At 48.0% G+C, this 26,033-nt stretch overlaps 1 protein-coding gene across 1 annotated transcript in view; it reads left to right on the top strand.

Annotated features, from left to right (window-relative positions):
* LOC144732152 (anthrax toxin receptor 1-like) overlaps positions 1-26,033 on the top strand; it is a 91,771-nt gene that overhangs the window by 20,236 nt on the left and 45,502 nt on the right. The window contains exons 8-10 of the mRNA XM_078613480.1: positions 2,653-2,733; positions 4,200-4,260; positions 22,537-22,635. Coding sequence (XP_078469606.1) covers positions 2,653-2,733; positions 4,200-4,260; positions 22,537-22,635 — 241 coding nt within the window. The remainder of the gene's footprint in view (positions 1-2,652; positions 2,734-4,199; positions 4,261-22,536; positions 22,636-26,033) is intronic.

Genomic DNA, 26,033 nt, shown 5'->3' with positions numbered 1-26,033 from the left:
GTGTGGATTTTTCTTCAGGTTCTCCGGGTTTTCCCTCCATTTAGAAACGTCCGTTTCGAGTATTTGGCTGATATACATTTCCACATGATAAGCCACTTCGTTGAGATATCATTTATGGCCAGGTCACTTCTGAAAAAGAGCTATTTAACTCGGTGGGCTCTATGTTGTAAAATAAAAAAAACTTAATTAGTTTGACCTTTTTGACACCGGTTACAAGTTTGGGTGCGTCTTCCATAATCCGTAGAATATCGTAGTTAACGTGCCTGCATCGGCCACTTGTAAATGTTTCACTGGCTCGCAAGGCCACGCAACGTTTGTTTATGGACTTGTTTTTCCAAAATCAACTATCTTTTAAAAGAGTGCAGTCATGTAGCTTTTGTAGTGTTCATTTAAAAAAATACGCTTTTATGATGTCCATTAGCCATGAAATCATGCGCAGGAAGTTGCATTTGCAGCCTACACATTTGTATTGATCGGAAAGAGGCTCGGTGTAACGCCAAGCCATTTCCTAAGTGCTCATAAATAGAGCAGGGAAAGACCCTGCTTGATGTGGATTAGCCCAAGTCAAGCACTAAAATCGCGTCGGTCCCGAATTGTAACGTCAGATCAAGAATTGCCTGGTTTATTTAGTGCCATAATTAACAATGTAACACAGCAAGACATTTAAACCGATTATCAATTAATTTGATCCACGCGAGACCGTGAGGGCCCTTTTGAGATACGACCTCGGTTAATGCATGAACTCACTGGCGTCTAGGAGTAACATAATGACCAAAGCACTTGGAATGCTTCCCAGTCTCGTAAGACAACGGAAGCCAAGCTGATTCGAGCCTGGACGGTGCTTGAATAGGCGACCACTATGCACGCCAGGGTGTTATGGGCTGGCTGTGGGGCGACCCAAGGAGGCCAGCGGAGGGGCAGTGCAGCCAAATCTGTTGCGCTATGCACCCACATCGATGCCCCCCCACCTTCACCATGCCGCATGGACCAGCAGCGGTGAAGTACGGTCAAATATCCTCCATGATCTTCTTGGTTCTTTCGGTAAAGTCACGTAGAAGGGAAATAATAAAATTATAAAAATTAAACATAATAAAACACAATTCTCACGACGTTTCGGCCACAGCGCAAGCAGCCGTCCTCAGGTGAAGAACAGGTCTGTCGGAAAGACAGCGTCTCATTCAGACACTGTCTCATTCAGACGCTGTCTTTCTGACAGACCTGTTCTTCACCTGAGGGCGGCTGCTTGCGCTGTGGCCGAAACGTCGTGAGAATTGTATTTTATTATGTTTTATTTGTATTATTTTATTATTTCCCTTCTACGTGACCTTACCGAAAGAACCAAGAAGATGAATCCCTGCAGTCACGAAAGCTTTAAATCGAAATCCTCCATGATGTGCACGGTGTTGAGGAGGCCCTCGTCCAGTGGCGGATCGACCAAATGACTCGAGGTGGCGCAAAGGAGGGTGAAGTATCCGTTTGGTCCTGTAGCGTTCTTGCATAGTGTGGGGGACCCAGCGGTTTCTACGGTGGAGTCATTGCATCACTTTGCAGTGAAGCATTTTCTAGGTTCGTGGCGGGAAGCGGCGGCAGTGTTGTTGTTCGCGCGGGGAGCCAGCGCTGTGGAGCCAGCGCTGTGGAATGCTTCACCCCGCGCGTAATTAGGTCATCGCCATAGCTGGACGTTTTTTTTTGGGTGGGGGGGAGGAAAACTCGGTAAGAGCTCGCTTGTTGAAATGAAGCACAGTGGTGCACGGTGAGGAATGGTATCCCGGTAAACATGCCCCAACGTTTTGGGCCCAACGTGTTTGGCTTGTTGTTGGAACCATTGGACCATCGTGGTTCCAACATTCCTTGTTTTACTGAGACGAGACGGAAGTAAGCTTTTCCGTCGACTTAAAAATCACTCGTCGCTTAACGCCGGCTTGTATGGCTGCATTTGATTTTTCATGTTTAATTTGTACTGAAAACCACGTGTGAATTTCTTTTAATGAATGATAATGCATTGTATTCTGCGACGGCAAATGTATCTGTTTTATTTTATGTGTAAGGACTGAAAATTAGCCAGATGGTGCGCGGCTATGTGATTGAAAGGTTCAGATTTCAAAGTCCCGGTCTGGGGTTGACTCGACTTCACATTTCATCATAGTAATGTATAATTTTTTGACTCGGCCCTTCATCCTTCCATGGCTGATTTCAAAATAAGTACCACTTTGTGGAAAGTCGTGCCACGGAAACACTCTTCACCACCATAGGAATGTGGAATTTCCACTGCAGGCTCAGTGCTACCCCTCCTCAAATCTGGCTGTCGCCTGATGAAGCTAGTTGTAATTACTGGCGAAGCGTCATAATCAGGTTGTAAATGTTGTGGTTTTGCTCTCCAACATACCGGTGTGATGTATTAGTAACGAACTGGCATGTGCTGCTTACGTAACAATCCTTACTAATTGGCTGTCGGATGCTGGCGGGTTTAACGACACATTTATACGTGTCGTTATATATTTACGCGCTCTCACCCAAAAAAGCTGTATTATGAATCGGTGCTGTAAATGGGCATAAAAAAGACACTTCCGGACGAAGTTGAGATGAAAACCACACTCTGGACGTGTTCGACTTTTGCAATCCCGAGTCTCGCCGCCATGTGTTTGTTTGCAGTTGGCCCGTATTGCAGACACCAAGGAGCACGTCTTCCCGGTGCAGGGAGGCTTCCAGGCTTTGCGAGGAATCATCGACTCGGTGAGTTGAAACGTTTCTCTTTTTTTTTCGTCTCGTGTTCTCAAAATCAAATTTGTGCCACAAAACCCCCTTCATCGGACATTGCCCACGACGCGGTATACGGATCCCCATCCTTCCCGTGACCTCGTGCTGCAGCCGTTTTTGATTTGCAGATTATTTTTACACTTTCTCTCGCCGCTCTGGTAATCTCAGTTAATCGTTCCTCGCTTACGAAATTAGCCGCACGGACACGGCTAAGGCTCCCGCTTCAGAGCCCAAGCCAAGGCTTTTTTTGCGTGCGTGTAAGCGTGTAAAATGTGCCGCAATCGACTTGGCTGCCAAGGCGTTGTTTTTTTTTTATTGCCGGCGAGTCTCTTTTTTCCACCTGACTTTTGGATTGCATCCCTGGCTTGTCGTTGTCCTGTTGTGTCGGTCTGCCCTCGGCGCAATTATACAGCGGTCAATGTGTTGACGCCGTCGGTGCGGGTTACTGCTGACGCGCTGCGTGAATGCGAAACAAGCCACGAAGTTGCTTGAAATGCCGCCTCGCCATAGCTTCTGAATCGCCCCACGCACATCGAGCTGGATCGACGGCTTGTCTACTGTGCCGACCTATCAATCCGTTTGAGCCTCCCGATTATGATCTTCCCACGCTTAGAGATGCGTGCGTGCGGATTGTCGCTCAAGAGCAGCCGCGGCGCCGTCGAGGTTGTGCGACCAGTTTTGATGGTTTGCGCGATGCGTTTTATGCCTTCGTCAATCTCTGCATTTGCCGATGCGTGCATGTACCAGCCCAGCTTGCATGACAGATGTGCTTTCACAGTGTTTTAACGTGACTGTAAACTGGATACAATTGATGAGTCGAAGGGTTTATTTTATTCGGATATATTTTTGGGATTTTTTTCATAATTGGACCAGTTCAATCCGCTTTCAGATAAAGGCCTCCCCAATTAACCTCAAAATGTTGATGTAATTATTAGGCTGTGGCGACTTAATTTATTTTTTAAGACTCATTGCCACCAACTTGTGTGGAGTAAATTATTTAACTGTAATCCTCCAGCACCCAACCGAGTCAATGAAATAAAGTTTGTAATCTCCAACGAAATATTACTTTAAAAAATATTGTCAATTTTGCTAACTTTTCAACATTCCTCCCGACTTACCCCATCAACCAAAACAGTTGGCACGTTTGGCCACTCGACAACCTAATTCGATCAGCTCTGTCGGATAGTGGAGGGTTTCGGTTAACATGTTACATAACACCTACATGATGATGCCACCAAAATTAAACTAAATTCATGATCATAACATTGGTTGTGAAAGCCCAAGGAATAAAATGTGTAAATAGTATTGTGGTTCGAACCCATCGGGAATACGGTTAAGATGAAAAGATCAATACTCATGCGCACACGTGCTCGTTACCCTGCTATCTGTGCGAGCAGCAATGGCTGCTTTATAGTGTTGATGACGTTCCTTCTTTGTTTTAGATTCTGAAGAAGTCGTGCACCGAGATCTTGTCGGCAGAACCTTCGAGCGTCTGTGCTGGAGGTAAGAAAGCTAATGATCACGTTAAGTTGGAAGTTTTTATTTTCACGGAAAGCCTCAACGAGAGTCCGAAGTCTCTTCCAAAGGGAGAGTCCTATTGTGACGTTTGGCGAACTTTCATTCGCGGGGCGTTTTTTGCGTCTTCTTGGTTCTTTCGGTAAAGTCACGTAGAAGGGAAATAATAAAATAATAAAAATAAAACATTTTCTTTTTAGAAGGTAAATAATAAAAGAAAGAAAAGAACAATAAAACATTTTTTATTTTATTATTTCCCTTCGACGTGACTTTACCGAAAGAACCAAGAAGATGAATCCCTGCAGTCACGAAAGCTTTAAATCGTTTTTTGCGTGTTAGAGAAAATTGGAGCGCCCGTAAGAGAATACCCGCATTAAATCTCCGCCATGGGCTATGGGCAACCTGTTTTTGCTGGACTACATTCTACAAGAACCACCTTGTCCCCTTGCTGGTAGCTGCCACACATTATTTTTATCGTATATCAGGGATTCATTAAAATTTCGCTGCACAATCTGGGACCTTCTTACAGAACCGACTTGGAACCGCTCACGTTAAGTCTCGAATGTACACAGTTGTCGGCCGCTGATACCTGCTGACGAAGGCCCCCCAAACCAATCGGATATCCACGCAGCGCAACCGCGAACACCTGCGCCGTCGTCTCCATCCCAGCGTCACCGCCGCCGCCAGCTTCGCACGTCCTCGGCCGACTCTCCTTTTTGCGTGGCGACACAATTCGGTTGCGGTCAGTCCGCGGAGTGCACGCACGGACGAGCACTGCGCGGGCTTGCCCGCTAACGTGTTGGAGCTCGTCAAAGTAACTTTTTTTCCCTTTGCGACCTTTCCCCTCGTAACGGCGTGCCGTGAGAAAGTTTGGCGTTTAGCTCGGCGGATAAACGCCGCCCCCCCCCCGTTCCCTGAGCGCGTGCCCACCTCAATTATGTAACCGCCCGCGCACGCTGGCGAGTAGGTGACCGAGGGGGCACCAGCCAGGTTTGTTGCTTTGCAGACGGAGTCGTGACGAGTTTTGTCACTCGCGACAAGGAGTACGATGAGAAGGTCGTGTACACTTTGTGTGTGCGTGCGTGTGAGTTTTTAATTCCTTTTTGAGGGCCTTAGGAAAAAAAAACACCAAAGGGAGATCTGTGCAATGTTGATGTGTGTGAGTTTTTTTGTGTGGCCGTGCTTAAGTTTAATACAAGGTCCGTGTGAAAACTGCTGAACAAACATTAATAATCGTGATACATTGTGCAGGGCTGTGCCTATTTAAATATACATGCAATTTAATCTCACTGCAATCTGCTGTATTACCAGTACTATGTTGCAGTACTGGTGATGCATTGTTTAGGACTGTAATGTTTTATATTCACGTAGTGACTGTGAATGTCACTGTGTGGTGCCGGGCTTGCGAGGCCACAGCGGATAATGTTGTCATTATGTGCATCCCGGTTACTGGGCCTAGTACCAGGCCTAGCGGGGCTTGGGTGAGCGCTGGTCAGCGCGGAGGCACCACGTACAGTGTGCGGTGCGGGCTCCCGGTGAGGGAGCGAGAGGGAGCGTCAGTCAGCCAGGGTTACGTTGGGGCAAGATATGCCGGTTGACCTGCTGACACGTGACCGGATGATATTGTAGGGGGGCCACCGGTGGATGGGGGCCGCTGGGTGGTCACGTGGTAGTAGAAGAGCTCACGGGAGCCTTCGGGAAAGGGCCAGAGAGATCGAGAAGGTGGGCGGGGCGAGAGGCGGGGCGAGAGGCGGGGCGAGAGGCGGGGCGAGAGGCGGGGCGAGAGGCGGGGCGAGAGGCGGGGCGAGCCCCAGCCCGGACCGATATAACGGGGTTCTTGACTGTTTGTGAGTGAAGATCCACGTCGGGTTGAAGAAGCCTCTAGCCACGTGGTCCGGGACCCAGCTCGAGGTCCGGACCGAGATAGCGGGACCGTGTCTCGTTCTGCCGTAGCGTGGTTAGGTGGGCGTTCAACACCCGAGTGTATGTCACGTTATGTTGTGTTGAGTTGATGTAGTAAATAGTGTTGCTCCCAAGACAACGTCTGCAACTCAGTTGGACTCACTACATTCATATAAATGAAATTAATCTACACTCGGGTGCCGCTCAATGTGGAAAAGTGAAGTTTAAGTATTCTGACATTGCACCCTCTCTCAGTTTGTTCATTTGGTTGTAAAAGTCAACAGCTGAGAATCTCCTTCTATTCTGTTCATAGTTACAGGTGGCTCAGGGTCCCCTCTTATTTTCAGAGTCCATTGTTTACACTTTGACTCTGTATTGAGTGGTTCCCTACTACTCACCTACCCTCTCATTTACTCACCTACCCACTATTCACCTACCCACTACTCATCTACTCGCTTACTTACTCACCTATCCACTTCGTCACCTACTCACTCACCTACCCACTTATTCACCTACTCACTCAATCATTTACTTACTCACCTGCTCCCTCACCTGCTCACCTACCCACTGATTCACCTATTCACCATGAGTCTATAATCACTCACCTACTCACTCAGGATCCCCTCCTCTCCTTCTCTGCGTCAATGTCCCTATACTCTGACTAAACCTATTGACCGTAATGCATTTTTCAACTCCGTCAAGCAACTAAAAATTATGTATGGATTGTCTTTAAACTCGGTTGGCTTTAGTTTAACAGGCGATTTGAATAAAACCAGGAACGTGATAATGACAAACCTTTATTTTGAGTAGTGCCATAATCTACACTTTGAACTGAAAAAAATGCATTATACGTTTATAGTGCTTTCATTTTGTATTATAATTGATGGGAACATTTTATGATGTGAGGAACTGTATCTGATTTTGCACAGTGCTTATTTTCCTGTTGGACATAGTTGCTGGAAAAAGACGAACGAATGAATATCAAACACCATTGTGCCTGGCCTCTGTGGGCTATGAAAAGGCATTTGACTCGGTGAAAATTGATGCAGTGGACTCAGGCATCTTCCAAATGAAGGCCAACGTTTTTTTAAATAAGTTATGAGAACCGTTTTAAAATGGATGTACAGTGTTTCAATGTGAGTGTGGTCTCTTTTGTCATCATTGCAACTCATGATGATAATCATGAAGCCACTGTTATTTGTTGATTTTTCTAAATTCAAGTTTTAAAGGCATGTACCTCAGGGTTATGATTTGATGCACAAAACGATTCCTTTATAATTTTACATCGTGGTGATTATAGCAGCCCACTAGTGGTTGCAAGGGTCACATGTGAATCTGTTACATACGAAATGGGACCTTTTTTGCCAGTATCAAAGTATGAAAAAATAAGAATAGGTTTTAACCTTTCTGCCAATATAACAGGTGTTCAGATGTTCAAACATCAACAGATAATCTTTTGCAAGAAATGAAGTCTGCATTAACCTCGCGTGTAGCCCAACCGGTTTCAAAGACGATGCAATTATTACGAGAGCATGTTTGTTTGCATGTTCACCACAAGTACGTGTGGTTAGTGCAGACATGATTCTTTGCAAAAGGTTTATATTTGGTGTTTGAACATCTTAACACTTGTTTTATTGCTTGAAAGGGGTAAAACCTGTTTTTATTCTTTCATACTTTCATTTTGATACTGGCAAATTTCCATTTTGTAGCTGCTCACCCCGAGCTTTTTGGCGTTCTCTGGTCTGATACTGGTGAGATTCGGCTGCAAAGAAGGCCAATCAGTTTCAAAGACAATGCATACATGATCAGAGCATATTTGTTTGCATGTTCACCACAAGTACGTGTGGTTAATACAGACTTTATTCTTTGCAACAGGTTTCTATTTGGTCTTTGAACAACCTTAACATCGTTCCATACGACCCACAGAATATGTCATAAGACACACGTTGGTTCTTGCACGTGTCATTCTACGCCTATATTGGGAGCTCAAGAAACGTATGAATCGGTGAATCGATACGGTGACATTCCCGTTGTGAGGTTTGCCAAAAATCCCCTCGCCGATTGTTTTTGCGATGGAAGAAATTTCTCAGATTTGTAAAAAAAAAAACAACCGCCAACTTCGTCCGGTATCAGAGGTCAACAACACTCCGTTTTTCCTTCAGTCAGCCTTTTGAGCTGCTTGGCCGAGCATCATATTACCGTAATATTTTCCCCAGAGATCGTTGGCAGGAAAATTAAAAACTATTCTGGCTATCGCCTGATGAAGCTGGTTGTAATCACCAGCGAAATGTCGTACTCGAATTATAAATGTTGTGGTTTTACTCTCCAATACATCGGTGTTGCTGACTGTTATTCACTCAGTCTCACTGGCTTCTCTTTCTCTCTGGACAAGGACCACTGCCACAAAATGTCTACCTATTCTATATTCTATTCTATATTTTTTACTTTTCATGGCAGTGTTTCTGACGAATGAGTTAAGCTTGTATTTATCAGTGGGTTGGGCATTTGTAAGTTGTGTGCGGCATGCCACGCATTTGATACCTGATTTAAATATTTTTGCCGATTTTTTTATTATTTCTCATTGACTAAGCCCAGCAAATATAGCCCCAGGTACTTACGTAGAAGATAAGTAGCTCTTTAGTCTTTGGGCTCGGTGTACCTTTTCATCCATTGCCAAGCAAATTGTCTACTCGAATCTTGGACTCTAGGTAAACACTGAGAGAGCGCTTCAAAACGGGAGGATACGTGCAGGCTGAACAACATCAATACTGCTATAAAAGACCATCTATGCCTTGAGTTTCCTGGCTGGCTACTGGCTGGGCTCCTTTCCACCCTGACAATAACTCTATGGTTAGTCGTGGTGAGTCATTGCCACCGAAACTAGCTGCGTAACTGGCTAAGCATGGAGACGTGTAAGGTTGTAGTAATACAATACATCTTCTTGGTTCTTTCGGTAAAGTCACGTAGAAGGGAAGTAATAAAATAATAAAAAATAAAACATAATAAAATAATTCTCACGACGTTTCGGCCACAACGCAAGCAGCCGTCCTCAGGTGAAGACCAGGTATGTCGGGGAGACGCTGTCTCCCCGACAGACCTGGAAAGAACCAAGAAGATGAATCCCTGCAGTCACGAAAGCTTTAAATCGAAATTTAATACAATACATTTAATTTGAAACGGTTATAAAGTATTTCAATTTGTGCTCCCATTGATGTCATTCTTTCACTATAATATTCTTTCAATCCTAGAGTATATATACCAGAGGTGTGGACTCGAGTCATGTGACTTGGACTCGAGTCAGACTCGAGTCATGAATTTGATGACTTGCGACTCGACTTGGACTTGCATAACAATGACTTTGTCCCACCTATGAGATGTGGACTCGAGTCATGTGACTTGGACTCGAGTCAGACTCGAGTCATGAATTTGATGACTTGCGACTCGACTTGGACTTGCATAACAATGACTTTGTCCCACCTCTGATATATACAGTACAACTAAACCCTCAGAATACACGTTATCTTGGCATTTTATTACGTTAAAAAGAAAATTATTTTGAGTGCCTAAGAGTACAGGATTGAGAGTGGTGTTAAAACGGCAGCTGTCTCTTATTTTCCGTTGCAGCGTAATGGATTTCTCCACTCGTAGACTTGACAACACGCAAATGTGTGCTGCTGCTGCTGCAGTTCTCAAACAGCAGGAATGCGCACCACTCCTTGCGCGCATGCCATGTGACCACCGCATTGCATGTCCGCTGATCTCAGCCTTGTCTCGCTGAACATTAAAAAAACCACAGCCTCACTTTAAACCGTCTTTTGAGTTGGTGGTCTAGACAAGGCTGAGCGCGTGCATGCGGCGCGTGACGAGGAGTCGTTCTTTCTTTGCCCGTTCGCGACACCGCTACACCTTTTTGTACGTTGCTGGTTTGCCAGCTCCAAAGACAAAGATCCCCCGTATAGCCTTAACGGATTGTTGGGGCAAGGGGATGTTGGTGAGCACGCCATGAGGGCCCAGCATACGAGGCACGATGGTTGGTGCCTGGCCAACGCCACGCCCGGGGCCGCCTTTCATCTACCCAGTGCCGATGTTTACACCGCCACACACACCGGCTCCTGTGACTCTGTGGCTGTGACTCGACCTCGCGGAGGGAGGCCCAGGACAGGTTCAGATATTCATCACTGATGTTGGCCGGGTTCCGAATTTCTAAATGTTTTGAGACTCCGCTGCGCTGCTACTCCCCCAAACACGACGTTTGTTTTTGTAACACTCAGACCACCCCCCCCCCCAGCCTTACTGGGCATCTGTGAAGAAGAGCTTCATAGCTCATCGGATTCTTCCAGTATAAATACAATTTTCTGATTCTGAATAACAACAGTACTGTACTGGGTGTGGTCCATATGTCTTGTGACCCCCCCCCCCACAATTAATTTGCCCCTAACATTTCTTTCCCCCCTTTGCACATTAATTTCTTGCAAAAATATTAAGTTTTAGATAACTAAATGTGTGTGGGGGGGTCACAACCACCTTGTACGTGTACAAGGTGGTTGTGACCATGGTCACGTGCACAGCACCCCCCCCACTGCTCCTTGCAGACTCGCAAAGTTCGCAAGGCTCCTGTCTCGCGCCCTCACTCTCCACTCTCCCACACACATCTCCCTCTACACCCCCCACAAACCTCTCCCTACTCCTCTCCCCCACACAAACCTCTCCCCCCACCCCACACACCTCTCCCCCCCCTTTACACCCCTCCCCCCCTCCACACACACCTCTCCCCCCACCCCCCACACCTCTTCCCCCACCCCCCACATCTCTCCCCCCCCACACTCCCCCCCTCCACATACACCTCCCCCCACACCCTCCACACCTCTCACCCCTCACACACCTCTCCCCCCACCCCACACACCCCCCCCCACTCCTCTCCCCTCACCCCACACACCTCTCCCCCCACACTCCCCCCCCCCCTCCACATACACCTCCCCCCACACACCTCTCCCCCCCCCACACTCCCCCTCCACACACACCTCTCCCCCCACACCCCTCTCCCTCCACCCCCCACACCTCTCCCCCCCTCCACACACACCTCCCCCCCACACCTCCCCCACCCACCACTGCCGGTCCCTCCCCCAAGCCGCTGCGAGGAGGCCTCCCCCTGCCTCAAACCGGTTTGGCAGCGCACGCTGCACAAAGTTGCTTCAAACTTTCTTCAAACTTTGCTTCGTGGACAGAGAGGGGGGGAAAGTTTTTCGCAAAGGTCGGCGCGCTCCCCCTCGCAGCGGGGAATTTGTGAACAGTTTGCCTCTGCTTCGAGGTTTTTTAGCCCATTTGCAGATGTGTGTGTGTGTGTTTTTGTTTATCCTCTCGTTCGAATGCACATTTTTATAAAAGTTTAAAGCAATGGAATTGTGTGTGTGTGGGAGAGGTAGGGGAGCGGTAGTGCAGCGGTTAGTGCTACGCTGCGCTACGAACCCGGCGACCCGAGTTCGATTCCCCCACTCACGGCCTCCCCTAGGTCGACTCGGCCTGAAATGAGTACCTGGTGCGGTGTGTAAACATTGCCACTGGGCCGGGCGTGGTGCTGGCCACCCACGTGTGCCGTGCCGGCCTTCATAGGTGCTCGCTAACAGCACTTGCCCCAACAGTTTCTTAATGTTATACGGGGGAACTTTGTATTTTATGAATGCATGCGGGGAGTGGTGGCGCAGTGATTTGTAGGCAGGGCTTTAAACCTTTTGCAGCCCGAGTTCGGTTCACAGGCCATGGCTTATAACACTAGTGACGATTATCTGAACCGATCATCCTCTAGGTTTCCCCTCGAAAGGCTCGGCCTTGAATGAGTACTTGGCGTGGTGTTTAAACGTCAGCACTGGGGGATACAAAGGCAGTCCCGGGCGTGATGCTGGCCAACCACCCCCTCGTGTGCCGTACCGGCCTTAATAGGCGCTCGCTAACAGCACTTGCCTCAACAGTCTGCCTAGGCTATACAAGGGAAGGGATCTTTGCCTTTTTTGTATGGGGATGGAAGTCTGACCCCCAGAAATGATTTGTACAAAAAAGCCTGCTGCTGCGTTTTGTTGTGGTGACACGAGCTGCCCAATGCTGTCGACCTTTGCAAACATCTGACGACGTCTCCCCCCCCCCCCCATGGATGGACTCGTCCCTGTCCACAACAATGTGGAGTTTCCACTGCCACTGGAGGTGTGGATTTCATTCGTTTGCGCAACGTTTTGCAACTGTTTTGCAACTGTTTTGCAACTGTTTTAGCTCGAGAACTGCAATCTGTGTGCACGGGCGGTGTACATAGCTTGGTACATGACTGCGGCATGATGTATGCGTGTATGTTGAACTTCTTTTGCACCGTGCGTAGTCAACCGTGCTAATCGGAGGTGCGTAATTGTGCTTAACTAAATACGAAGTGCAGGCCAATGGGTTGTGTAAGATATGCTTTAATTATTTTTTGTGGAGTCACAGATACATGAAGGAGATGGGTGCGGGGAAGGAACAACAAACTCAGCGCAAAAAGTAGTTCTAAATCAGTGAGTTTTCAATCTAGATGATTTAAAAGTGCACCGCTTTTAAATCTAACATCGGAAGGGAGAGCATTCCATTTCAGACGGCCGCAGAAGCGCATCTGAAAGCGCGTGATGCGGTGACCGTCACCGTCTTTGTTCGATGGAAATAGCCAGAAGCCGCTGCTGCGAGGATGACCGGATTTCATGTGATGGTTGAGATCAGCAAGGCATTGTAGTTCATTTGTTTATGTTTCTGAATGAGATCGGCAATGCATTATGGGTCATTATTCTTTGGTTCTTTCGGTAAAGTCACGTATAAAGATAAAATAATACATTAAATAATAGCATACGACGTTTCGATTGCAACACAAGCAATCATCATCAGGTATAATGAAATAGCGACATAAAATCTAACCAGAAAACTATAGACAGACATATAAGCAGACAGATATCACCAAGATACATAGGTGGCCACCCCACAGAGACGATCACCCCTCTCTGTACCTGTATCTTGGTGATATCTGTCTGCTTATATGTCTGTCTATAGTTTTCTGGTTAGATTTTATGTCGCTATTTCATTATACCTGATGATGATTGCTTGTGTTGCAATCGAAACGTCGTATGCTATTATTTAATTTATTATTTTATCTTTATACGGTGACTTTACCGAAAGAACCAAAGAATAATTCCTGCAGTCACGAAAGCTCCAAAATTAAGATTGGCATTGTGGGTCATTTGTTTATGTTTCTGGACGAGATCAGCAAGGCATTGTGGGTAATTTGTTTGTTTCTGGACGAGATCAGCAAGGCATTGTGGGTCATTTGTTTATGTTTCTGGACGAGATCAGCAAGGCATTGTGGGTAATTTGTTTGTTTCTGGACGAGATCAGCAAGGCATTGTGGGTCATTTGTTTCTGCTCCTGGACGAGATCAGCAAGGCATTGTGGGTAATTTGTTTCTGGACGAGATCAGCAAGGCATTGTGGGTCATTTGTTTATGTTCCTGGACGAGATGAGCAAGGCATTGTGGGTCATTTGTTTATGTTTCTGGACGAGATCAGCAAGGCATTGTGGGTCATTCGTGACGAGCACATTGGTGTGTAATGAGTGCAACCTTAGAATGTGATGATCGTGCACGCTGCCCTGGGCTTTCTCATTCACGTGCTCGACTCTTGTGTGGACGTGCGTTCAACTTCGCATTAATGGACACTGTACATGCTGTAGATTTAAACAAAACAAAAGTTTTCGGTCGCATCCGTGTTGCTGCTACGCGTTGTGCCAGGCTGTTACTTGACACCCTGGCGCAACGCTTGCAGATGACACGTTCCATCTCAACGGATAATCTCAGCAAATTGTTTCGATCAATAATTGCATACACAATTGTTGCAGTTATCTTCACCTAAAGAAACGCTGATATGTTTTTTTTTAAATAGATATATAAAAAATATATATTTTGCCAACTCCGCACTTTTGCAGCGTGAATCCGCTGCGATCCATCTGCAACTGCGGCTCCGCTTTTTGTTCGGGCGGAATTTTTATTTTTGAAGGCGCCAATTATTTTCATGATTTCATTGCACGGTGGTGGCTTTCGGCACGTCGTCGTCGTGGGAGACGCCAGCGCACAGCGGTCGCTCGAGTCTGCCGTGGGGTAGGAGTGCAAGGAGGGTGGGGGCTAGGGTGGGGGCAAGGGTGGTGGCAGGGGGCCGTATTATCCAATATGCCACAGTGTAGGTACTGTGACTATTCACCTACTCGCCCACCAGGGCCATATTATCCAATAGGCAACAGTAGGCACTGTGTCTCGGGACGACGAAAACTAAAGGGCCATGTTTTTTTGTTTGAACGATAAAAAATTAAACCCAAGATATATTGAATAAATATATTTATATAGCAGGGATCGGCACAGTGTACAGGGGGTTAGGTTCCTTGTAGCCGCGAATTCGCGTAAGTTGGGGTTCGCCGTTACGAGTATATAAAATGTATAAAGTATGGTACTGTACAGTAATTTATCCACTAATCTGTATTTGATCAATAGTAAAGATGCGAGCTGGGTGGACTAATTTCTTACGTGGGCGATACGCTTGCACGCCGTCAAATCCATGTTGGCGTGATGGCGGGCGGTGTGATTTGAATTCTCGCTTCTCGCCCCATGCTTGTAGCGAAAGTACGAGTCACAAGTGTAAGTACGAATCGGTCAGTCGCGTATGAGCGGATCCGCGTACTCTGAGACCTTACTCGATATACAAAGAGGCAGAGTCATGTAAATGTCAATCTTTTTTTTTCACAAGGTGAGAGAAATTAACACCGGAGATGAACTTTACGAGATTTTGTTCACTGCAAAATTGGCAACAACATCCTTCAAATGGTGTTTTTTTTGCACAACCTCATTCTCAATAGACAAGCGTGCAAGGCTTGGTAACATGGGGCAGCGGCAGGCAGTACCAACTGCATGCGGTTATCACTGAAGGCCTACGAAACACAAGTGCCTAAAGGGGGGCCATCAAGAACATTAATCCGGCCCTGGGTGGTGGGATCGCTTGCAATCCGGAATTCTCAAATTGCCCGATGACGCAAGCGAAAATGAGCGACGCACATTCCCTCTCCCCCCTAGGGAGCAAGTGTTTGAGATCGTGTTGTTCTTGTGTAAATACCTTGTGTCCGCTTGCCTACACACGAAACACATGCCACAGACGTGCTGTGTTTATGTACATGGTACGTACACACCCTAGGTGGCCTGGTGGCTCGCAGGCTCAACATTCGGCCACTTTTGCAAGTGTGCAACAGTTTTTATTCCGAATGCTAGCCGCCCGGTTGAGTCTGTAGAGAATTTGCCGATGCTCGGATTGCTGTTTGTGTTATATATTAAAACTAGCTTTACTACCCGGCTTTGCCCGGGACTTGGATTCACCACGCCCGGCCGCCTTTGTCTCCCCAGTGGCGATGTTCACACACCACGCCAGTTACTCGTTTGAGGCTGAGTCGACCTAGGGGAGGCCCAGGACCGGTTCAAATAATCGTCACCGGTGGTGGCCGTGAGCAGGAATCGAACTCGGGTCGCCGGGTTCGTAGCGCATCGCGCTCACCACTACACTACAATGCGTTACGCTTCCACGTGCGCGGGTCACGTGACAGATTTGACGTCACAGCTCACTTGGCGTGAAAAAAATATATACATTATTGAGCTCCCCCCCCCAAAAAAAATACAAAAGTGTATTTTCATAATTGTTGCATGGTGTACAGTCTGGAAAGTACCCACATGGCAAATTTCAAGTTTGTTGCATGTCGGGAAGTACGCTAAACATTTTGGACAGGCACACAATCACAACTTTGCCTTTTATATATATGGAGATAGCTGTCCCTCTGCATGGCTGTAGATCATCGTTGGATAATGGTCGTAAGTTAATCGCCCATTTAAGCATTTTAAGTTTTGTAAACCAATTGTAAAACTAGATTGTTAATTATGACGGCCATTAGATCGACTTTTTTTTTCGTTTCTCTTGAGGTTTTCATCATTCACAGAAAGTGTTTTTAGAAATTCGTTGTTATCCCTCCTCGTAGCGTATGGCAAGTGTGCGCACAGTGCATCACATGTCCAGCTTTAACGTTTGTGAGCCATGTGGGTGACAGCTTTGGGAATAGTGTGACGAACGCCGGAGAGCCGACTGGACAGTGTTAGTCACGCGATGGGGCCGTCCATAAATGACGTCACGCACCTAGGGGGGGTCAGACATTTGTGACGAGGGGGGGGGGGTTTGAGAAATGTGACGTCACATAAAAATGCGCAACTTTAAATAAATATCGAATTGTTATAACAACACTTATTGTTATAACAACACTCCTACAACATCAAAGTGCAGCGTCACATTGAATACGCACTCCAATGACAATAGTTTAAAGTGATTTGAAGCACGTTTTATTTTCAAAATGGAAATATGGTTTTGGGGGGGGGGGGGGAGCAGAGCTTTGTGACGTCATATTTGAGGGCGGGTCTGACATTGTGTGACGCCGTGTGACGTAGGGGGGGGGAGGGGTCAAAAATCGTCCAAAATCGCGTGACGTCATTTATGGACGGCCCCGATGGACCGCGTTGACTCGTCAGCAGCAGCGCGATGCGGCCCACCGTGCGGCCCACCGTGCGGTTCGCGTGGCCACAGTCGTCGCTCCGTGGGCCCCCATCTCGAACGTGTCCCGCGTGTGGCGAAGAGCCCGGAGCTGTTGATGGGCGGAGGAGCCAGTTTCCCTGGCAGAGCAAAGCCGTGTCGAGCAGTGGTGTGGGGGGGGGTCCCCCAACCCCCAACGGGGCTTTGATGAGGCACCTTCTGCAGAACTCCACGGTTGGCATTCGCCAGCGGTCCTTCGGGTTGACCCCACTTTGTTCAGTCTTCTCGCGCGGCGACCCCAGATTGGTTTCCTAGATCGCACACGAAATTTGAATTATCTCACCCCCCCCCCCCAATAGGCCGTGCCAAACTGTCCCCACAGCGATCGGGGGACCACTTGTCCACGTGTATGTGGGGAGTGGTAGTTTAGAACTTTAGATTGTTACCCTATGAACCCGGCAACCCGGGTTCGATTCCCACTCACGGCCACACAACCACTGATGATTATCTGAACCAGTCTTGGGCCTCCCTTAGGTAGACTCAGCCTCAATTGAGTACCTGTTGCGTTGTGTAAAATCATCGCCACTGGTTCGGCAAAGGCGGTCGGGCGTGGTGCTGATCACCCACCCCCTCATGTACCATGCCGGACTTCATAGGAATTCGCTAACGGCACTTGCCCCAACAGTCTGTTAAGGCTATACGGGGAATTTTTGTCTTTATGTTGAAATATTTTACCACCGTACGTAGCCAACCGTGCTAATCGGAGGTGCGATTTAGCACGGCACAAGACATCAGTAAGCAGTGATAGCCGTCCTCTACTGTCCTGAATTCCCAACAAGAATGACACTGCCGTATGTTTACCTCATGGTCCTGTTGCTGCTGCTGCTCTCTAAACTGCCGATTGTCGGTTAGTGTTTGTAACACCGACATCTGCCAAGGACGGTGCTCTTTTCTATTGGTGGTTCTGAGCCAAGTGGGAGGAAATTCCACATTACTGTGGCAGGAACCACACCTTTTGCAGAACAACTGCTGCTGAGAATGATTACCATAAAAAAATAACCTCTGCTGAATGAGCTTTTTTACTGAAAATCCTTACACAGATTATATTAACCCTTTAGGTGGGGGGGGGGGGTTATCGTCTGGTTAAATAGGGGGGCACTGATGGATCACACGCCTGGGCTCGTTCGGCAGCGTGTGCCTCATCTGTGGTAATCCCCCCCCCCCGCATGGCGCAGAGAAATCGGTTCCTGAACGCAGAGGTGCGCCACGCTGTCGCGCAACTTTTTATTTATTAATCCTTTATATTAAGTTCACTTGCTTGCTTGCGTGCTTGCTTGCTTGCTTGCGCGCTTACGACCATGCAAATCTTTCGGTCGTTTTTTAACCCACTTCCCGTGATCCAATCGAGCTGACATTTTGCACACAGACTCGTTGTGCGTGACAATTAATTTTCGTGATTTTTTTTTTCTAAAATTTTACACTGTTTAGGGAAACATAAATAAATATTTAATTACCAATTGCTTAATGGTGGCAGACAATCATCTGACCCATAGGTGGCAGCCATCTCAAGCCAGAGGACGAGAGGACTCTAGCCGCCACGCATATAAAGGATTTATAGTGAAAAACTTTGTTTTTACGGGTTAATTTTTTATTTTATTTTATTACACGCTTTTTATTAACTCACTCTGTCTGTTGTTGTTGTTGTCGTATCCTCAAATCTTGTAACTCTATTTTAACCCACTTCCCAATGTGGCATCGACTGCAAACTTGGTATACTTATGTCGTACTGATGACAACACTATATTCTATCATAAAAAACATGTGAAAAATTATTTTCTTTATGTTATGTTTCGGCTTGGGTCTAATTGTCCACACTCAACTGACGTTGGCTGTAAATCACCATGGTCCCTTACGTTATGGCAAGCTTTGTGGCCACTTCCTGCAGTCGTGGAGTTCTGCCATTACTAGTACATTTCATTAAAGCGTGTTTAAAAAAGTTTTTAAAAGTTTACTTTTTTTTTTAACCCTTGCGGCCCGTGGCTAACGCTGTCCCCGTGGCCCTCTCGCGCTAGCGCCGGGTTGCTGTTGCGTTTGGACGGAGGAGGAGAGAGGGAGAGAGGGCGTGCTCTCGTGCGTGCTAATGGGCTTGGTTTGGGCCACCTGGATCAACACGTGTGTCAGTGTGCACAGTGGAGAGCTTGGTGCTGAGCGCTGGAATAAATAGAAGGAACGGTGACGTCTTCGTTGGACAGTTTTGAAGTCGTCATCACCCCCTCCCCGACTCCTACAGAGCTAAACATGAGAACGTCTTCGCGATGTGTGATGTGTTGTCTACTGTACTCCAGTGCGTCTATCATTGCGTATGCTTCTGCTGTCGTATGTATGTATGTTTAACTTTTTTCACACCGTACGTAGCCAACCGTGCGAATCGGAGGTGTGGGAAAGGACAACAATAACATACACAACAACAAACAAACAAAACGTAGTTAGATTATGGGGAGCAGGAGCGGAGTAGTGCGATACGCTATGAGCCCGGTGGGCCGAGTTCGATTACCCCTCGTGGCCATCACCAGAGACGATCTAAACCGATCCTGGGCCTCCCCCTCGTGTGCCGTGCCGGCCTTCGTTGGTGCCCGTGAACAGCATTTGCCCCAAAAGTCTGTTAAGGCTATGTGGGTGAACTTTGCCTTTGTAGGTCGAGCAGTGGCACAGAGGTGTTCCCGCACCGCTGCGCTATGAGCCCTGCGGCCTGAGTTTCATTCCTGGCCATGGCAAGTGGCGAGTGCTATCTGAACCAGTCCCTGGGCCTTCCTGCGTTCCAGTCAAATCGTCCTGAGTGAGCAACCGGTGCGATGTGTAAAACATCAGCATTGGGCAGACAAAGGCGGCCAGGCAAGGAGCCCCCCCCCCCCTCCCCACCGCGCCGGCCACGCCACCAACTCTCTCGCATGCCGTTCCGGCCTTCACGTAGATGCTCGCTGACACCACTTTTCCCCAACGGTCTGTGTCGGGTAGGTGTGGGATCTTTGTCTTAGGGGCAGAACTCGCCCCTCCCCACCACCGACCCCTGGGGTGATCTCATCGCTTCATCTCCACGGTGGTCTTCCACTCGGGCCTCGTTCCCTCCTTTGGCTGCCATTCTGTCATCAGTCTCGGCCATTGGCCATCGACGCTTATAAGTGGCGCGTCCGTACAAATACAGTTACGTGCGTTTTGTGTTGTGCCATTGCTTCAGTGACTCATTTGCCAAAAACAACTGTGAAAAATGTGAGCTCCTTAAGTGGGGAGTGTTGAGGAACACACGAACGTGCAATAACAGGGAGACTTAAGCTGACCGCAGACAGCTTATAGCCCTGCTGCGTAGTTTGGAATTGATTGAAGATGGAGCCAGTGCACAGCTGTTTTGTGCTCTGATTCATGCTATGAGAGAGCATAGATTACTTACAGCACATGCCTCTACCTCCCTGCATTGTATCAAGTGGTCAGCTGCATTAGTTTACCCACACATGCACACTCAGCTTTGAAAGATCCAACTTCTGTTACATGCGAGTCTTGTGAATTTTTGCACGTCGGCCATGATCAGCCATTGAGGTGCCATGGTGGTGAGATGTTAACTACCTCGCCTGGTATGCATGAGGTCGGGGGTTCGATCCCGACCCTGACGCCTGCTGTATATTTGGAGTTTGCATGTCTCTCTCACCGAAGTCGCATTCTTTTTTCTCAGTCCTCCGGCTTTTCTCTTCACATTTAGAATAATGCGTTTAAGAGTATTTGGTTGCTATACATTTCCACTTGCTAAGCCACTATCTTTTGAAATAGCCAGGTCTCTTCTGAAAAAGAGCTATATATAGCTCGGTGAGTCTTACCTGGTAAAAATAAAAATTGTTTATTTTTAGTTGTTTAAGTCTTCTGCTGGATGAAGGCCTCCCCGCGCCGTCGTTTTTCTCACAACCCCGCGATGTAACAACCCATCGAGCGCCTACACACGAGCGGATCTCATTGCTCCACCCTTTCGATGGCCGTACTCTCGGGCGCGTTCTATTCCCTAATTATTATTCTTGAACGTGAGCCATCATTATCCCTTCCCAGAGCCCCACTTACGTTTCTTAACAGTTTGCGTGATATCTTTGACCTGCGCGTCTATGTGCACTCAATAAACTGGCAATGCAATGTGATCATAAGTTCTCTATATGTTTTAGACGAATGCCTTGCCAAGTAAAAAAAAAAATTTCAGGTCAAACCTTGTTTTTCAGATGTTTGGCCGATTCCATTTTGAGGAGTCTGGTTTTCCTTCATGGAGAATGTAAGAGTTACCATATGAGGGAAGCGCACTCAAACATCTGACAGGTCGGAAACCTACTTGCTGTACTGCTAACCAGTGTCCACATCGTAGACCTGTGAGCTGGGAGTCTCACGTATGTGCATGTACAGTTTATTGTTAATCCACTGCTGGATGAGGGCTTTGTGTCTCACAGCGCATGATAATCCCTGCGTGATTCACAAACCCCTCATTCTAAAGAGCTGGATTATGGGGTTGCACAACCAGCAAAATGTTATTAAAAAAATAACGGAGTGCAGATTTAGGGTTTTTTTTCCCTGAAAGTTTAAAATACTAATAACATTTCTAAAAATAAAAACGTTCTCTTCAGAAGTATCTCACCCAGCTACGATTTCATAACCCTAAACACCTGTAAAACACACCCTGCACTCAGCCTTGCCACGTGCAATCCATAGAAACTGTCTTGAAGCGACATATTTATAGTCTCCGTGCATTCCAGTGGGTGCTTTAAAAAAAAGAACCCAAAAAACCTGGACGTTTAATTTTTGTGAGTTTGTATTTGTTTACGTGCCGCGCACCTCTCGACGCGAGGCTACGTTCGCTTTACAAAACAGCGCTGCTGTGGAGCCCAGCAAGCCGAGTTCCATTGCTGGCCATCGCTAACGCCAGTGGCGATTGATATCTCTCCGGACGGGTCCCCTGTGCCCCCTACCTTCCCCCAACTTCGCCGAGCTGCGCTGGCTAGCGCGGTGAGGTGTGGTCAAAAAGCCTCCCAATACCTAAACATCATGGGGAGGCCTTCATCATTTATTGTACTCGGCTGCCCTGTGACTGCCAGGTGTGATAGGCTTGAGCTGCGAGGTGGCCAGGAGATGACGGTACAGCAAAAGGATTCTTGAATCTATCTGTGCGGTGTTTTGAGTATTTGTGGGAGTTTTCTCCGTTCACTCCAGTTGGCCAAGCATCCTAATGATGCAAGACCCTCGTTAAAATGTGTCTTGAGGCTCGGCAAGGCCTTTCTGGGCATTGTTTATTATTGACTAAAGGGCAATACGTGATTGCTCTGTCACTGTGAGCTCAGCCTCGCCCTGTTCCCAATACAGGTGTATGTTGAACTTCATTCCCACCATACATAGCCAACTGAGCTAAACAGAGGTCCGTGCGAAGGGCAAAAAACTTTATGTAAAAAGCAGCTCTCAAGAAGTGAGTTTTCAATTGAGATTTAAAATTGCATCGCTCCAGTGGCTTCCTAATATTGGAAGGAAGAGCGTCCCAGACGGCCGCAGAAGCGCATCTGACAGCGCGCGATGTATTCACCGTCTCTGTTCGATGGCTAGCCAAGAGCCCGCTGCTGCGAGGGAGGGTGACCGGAGTTCGAGTGGTGGTTTGTGCTCCTTGGCGAGATCAGCGAAGTGTTGCAGTTCATGTGTGATGATGCATTCTCAAGTGTACGCCCGTCTCTGCTGCCCTTCCCAGAGTCGTTCCAAGTGGTCGTCAGGGGCAATGGATTTTCCCACTCGAGGAACACGGAGCAGGTCCTGTGCAGCTTCAAGATTAACGACTCGGTCACCATCAGTAAGTGGACGCACCACCTGATCGTTGACCAGATCACCGCAGCCACGCTCACGTAACCATAAAACCGCGTCCTCTCTTTGCGCTTGGATACGCGCGGCGGGATCAACGGTAACCACAGCTCTCTCCCAGAGACGGTTGTCGTCGGAAAACACGAATGCATTTTGTGCCTCCGTTCAACTCTCTGCCCACTCTTGCAGCTCTGTCATTGGCTGAACCCGAGGTAGCACGGAGTTCGACTCTCGCTGCTGCGTAGGTTTTCGGGGGTTTGTGCCGTGCCGTTCTCCCGAGTGTTTTTGGGATGCGCGGCGTGGTGTTTGGCACGGTGTCCGACGTTTTGCTTCCAAGTTGAAGCAGATTCCTAATGAGCTGAACTTCATGGTTGTGCCAAGCTTCAAACAGAACAAATTGGAATAAAATATCGGACATCGTGCTGAACAACAGGTGGTTACAACCCGAAATACATGGGAGAGGTGAGCTTGACCCGGTTAACCTGAGGGGTCAGTGAGTTCTCACCCGGTTCAACAAATAAACTTCACTGCACTCTGTCCTCAAGTGAAATGCCCACGCACCGTAGTCTCGGAAGTGATAAAACTACGAGTTCATAACTTTCATTGTTGTGGCTTCAGCTATTTATCCACACATTGTGTATAATTGGCCGATAACACCTTAATTTGTCTAATACGAGGACTACGAAGCTTGGGCAATTGTTCGCGCCTTCCTGCTTGTCTGCGGTTCCTCCTCGCGCGCCTAGTGAGTCGTTCCCTCCGCGGGGAGAGGTGAGCGAAATACTGCCCGGTGCGTTCCAAGTTTAAATTGTTACAGTTATTTTTATGATCGCGTAATGCGTTACTAAATGATGTGTTTCCGATGTGCTTTCGGGTCGTGGTTCGTGCCGCGTGCCGGGCGCAGAGTGGGGTGGCCCTCGACGTTTCCCCAATGCATCTGGTGCGCTATGTGTGCTCGGGACGCAAACCGTCGCGCGCGACAGATATTCCGCAAGCACCTCACCCGAGAGACACCGCGCCGCGCGTTTACGTGAAGCGTAGCCGAGTGGACAAGAGAATCGCTTCGCTCGTCGAGAGGGCAAAGGTGAAGCGTCGCTCCGATGTTTGCGCCTGGCTGGCCCACCCCAGGGGAGGGAAGGAAACAGCAGCAGGGGTGTTCTTTTCTTTTTAGTGCTGTACAGCTGGAGCGGCAGGGGGCTCTAATTGTTGTTGTGTCCTGGAGATAGTTGGGTCCTAGTTTAGGGAGGAGATGGACAGAGTAGGAGAGAGAATTAGTAAGCATGTGGAGGCAGCGGAAAGAGCTTTCATGTGATGCCTGTCAGCCGGTGGTCAGTTTTGTCTCGGCAGTGAGCTTCACCTAAGGCTGTGTATCTAGGTGGATGTCGCGGGAGCCCCGATAGAGGGTGTTTGGTCGATTTTTCCACGCTGCACGTTATATAACCACGGGGAGGGGGCGGGGGGGAATGAAAAGAAGTAGTGTTTAATAATGTACTTTAAGAGACACGCACGCAAACACACGCCCGCCCACACATAGCAACTTTTAAAATGTCCCGGCGCTGTTTTGACGTTTTGTAATGTGTTCGTTTGTCCCGAGGCTTTTGCTCTTCTGAATCCTTTCGGAAGCTTTTGGAGTGAGGTAAATCAAGGAACCCTATTAACCGCCCAAACTAACAACGATGTAATGAAAAGGGCATTCGGTCTTCGCCGAATTAAGTGGAAATGCCTTGGCTTCGGGCAGGCAAAACTAAGGCGATGATGCGAATGCGTGTCGCGAGGATTTAAGGGCCCGCGATTGCTGCGCGGCGGGGAATTGTTCTCGCCCACAAAGGGAGTCGCTCGCACAAATTAGCCCCGGGGGCGACGGCCGCTCCGCTCGCAGACGCCGCAAGGCTTCTAACGCGCCCGCCCGACGTGTTGCGGATAAATTCCGAGGGGGTTGAGGGAAGCCCGGCTCCGCGACCAGAACCCAGATGAACCGAACACCGAGTCGCTGCCAAGAGACGCACAAACGGAGGCTTGTCTATGCGGCCTGGCACAGCCGTTGCCTCATTCTGCAACGTGTGAAAAACAGTTGACAAGAAAAAAAAAGCGGCGGCCCAATACGTAAGCTTAAAACGGGGGGGGGGGGAGGGGAACAGTGGCTGGGAAAAGTGTCCGAGGTGGTGACTTGGGAAAGCTGCAGCAGTGTCGAGTTGGCAAGGAGCAACCACGTGTTTGTTTTCTCCCGGCTCGGGATACGATTGGGCTTGCCCACCGTCGCCCCCCTGCCGCCACCCGCAAGCTCCAAGCGCCGGCTCTTGACTTATTCGGCATAGCCGACTTCTGACGCTCGTGCCCTCGCCAGAGCGTTTTGGCACACGAGCGCACGGCGGAATTTGCTTGGAAGCTAAAATCGCCCAAGCCGAACTTAACGCTACTGCGCGGGCTATCGCGGTTGTGCGGTGTCGCTCTCGGACGGTTGTCTTTCGTGGGGTGGTACCGCGCGTCGTTCGGCATTGACATCCCCAACGTTTGGCTGCGTGAGGAGGCTTCTTCGGAGACTGCATTTCCGGCACGCGGAGGGTTAAATGAAGGGCATCGTGCCGAATGACACAGCGATGTAACACGACAAAACACATCGGAGAGATGCATTGTGTTCGAAATGCTGGCGTCGCCTGCATTTGACAGGACATCCTGTGGTGTATCCCATGACAATGTTTAACAAAAAGTAGTATTTTTAGTTTGTGTGCGCATTTCAGTACGTTCTTCTTTGAACCCTGAGTCTTTGCTTTGAAAACGATGTCACAAAATTTGACACTTTTTTTTTACAGTATAAATGCAATTCATATTTCATCAAACGCATTGCTTTATGGAACTTATTGTTCGGTAATTTGCCAAGCAAGGAAAAAAAACATTTGTACACTTACACATCAATGTTAAAAGGCTGACTGAACTTTGCATTCATTCTCTTAAAATAAAACTAAACTTTTTTTTTTACCAGGTAAGGCCCAGTGATCTACATTGCTCTTTTTCAGATGTGACCTGGCCCGACAAAGTTACTTATCACGTCGGAATTTATAGCAGCCAATTACTCGAGAACGCACATTTCTAAATTCATACAAATGAAATGGCCGAACCTTTTTTTGCAAACTGTGTACAACTGTTTTGGATTTTGGTCGCATCGCATAGGACAAGGGATGCTGACGTGCCGTAACTGTCTTGCAATTCAGAGGTCACCGGATTCTATCTCCTGGTACCGCAATTGAAACAATGGTGTAAGTTTCTTAAACACCCCACCCACCTCTGTCCACCCATCAGCATGAATGGGTATGCCACAGTCAGTTGATATCGCAGATCATGTGTGGCGGGGTAAAGAGTGGGTACTCTCAGCCTTGTTGTGGAAGTATAGTGGTC

Source organism: Lampetra planeri, chromosome 41 (genome assembly GCF_965212315.1).
Source record: "Lampetra planeri chromosome 41, kcLamPlan1.2.h2, whole genome shotgun sequence".
In the NCBI taxonomy this organism is placed as follows: Eukaryota; Metazoa; Chordata; class Hyperoartia; order Petromyzontiformes; family Petromyzontidae; genus Lampetra; species Lampetra planeri.
The sequence above is the reverse complement of the archived record's forward strand: the minus strand, read 5'-3'. Positions and strand labels throughout refer to the sequence as shown.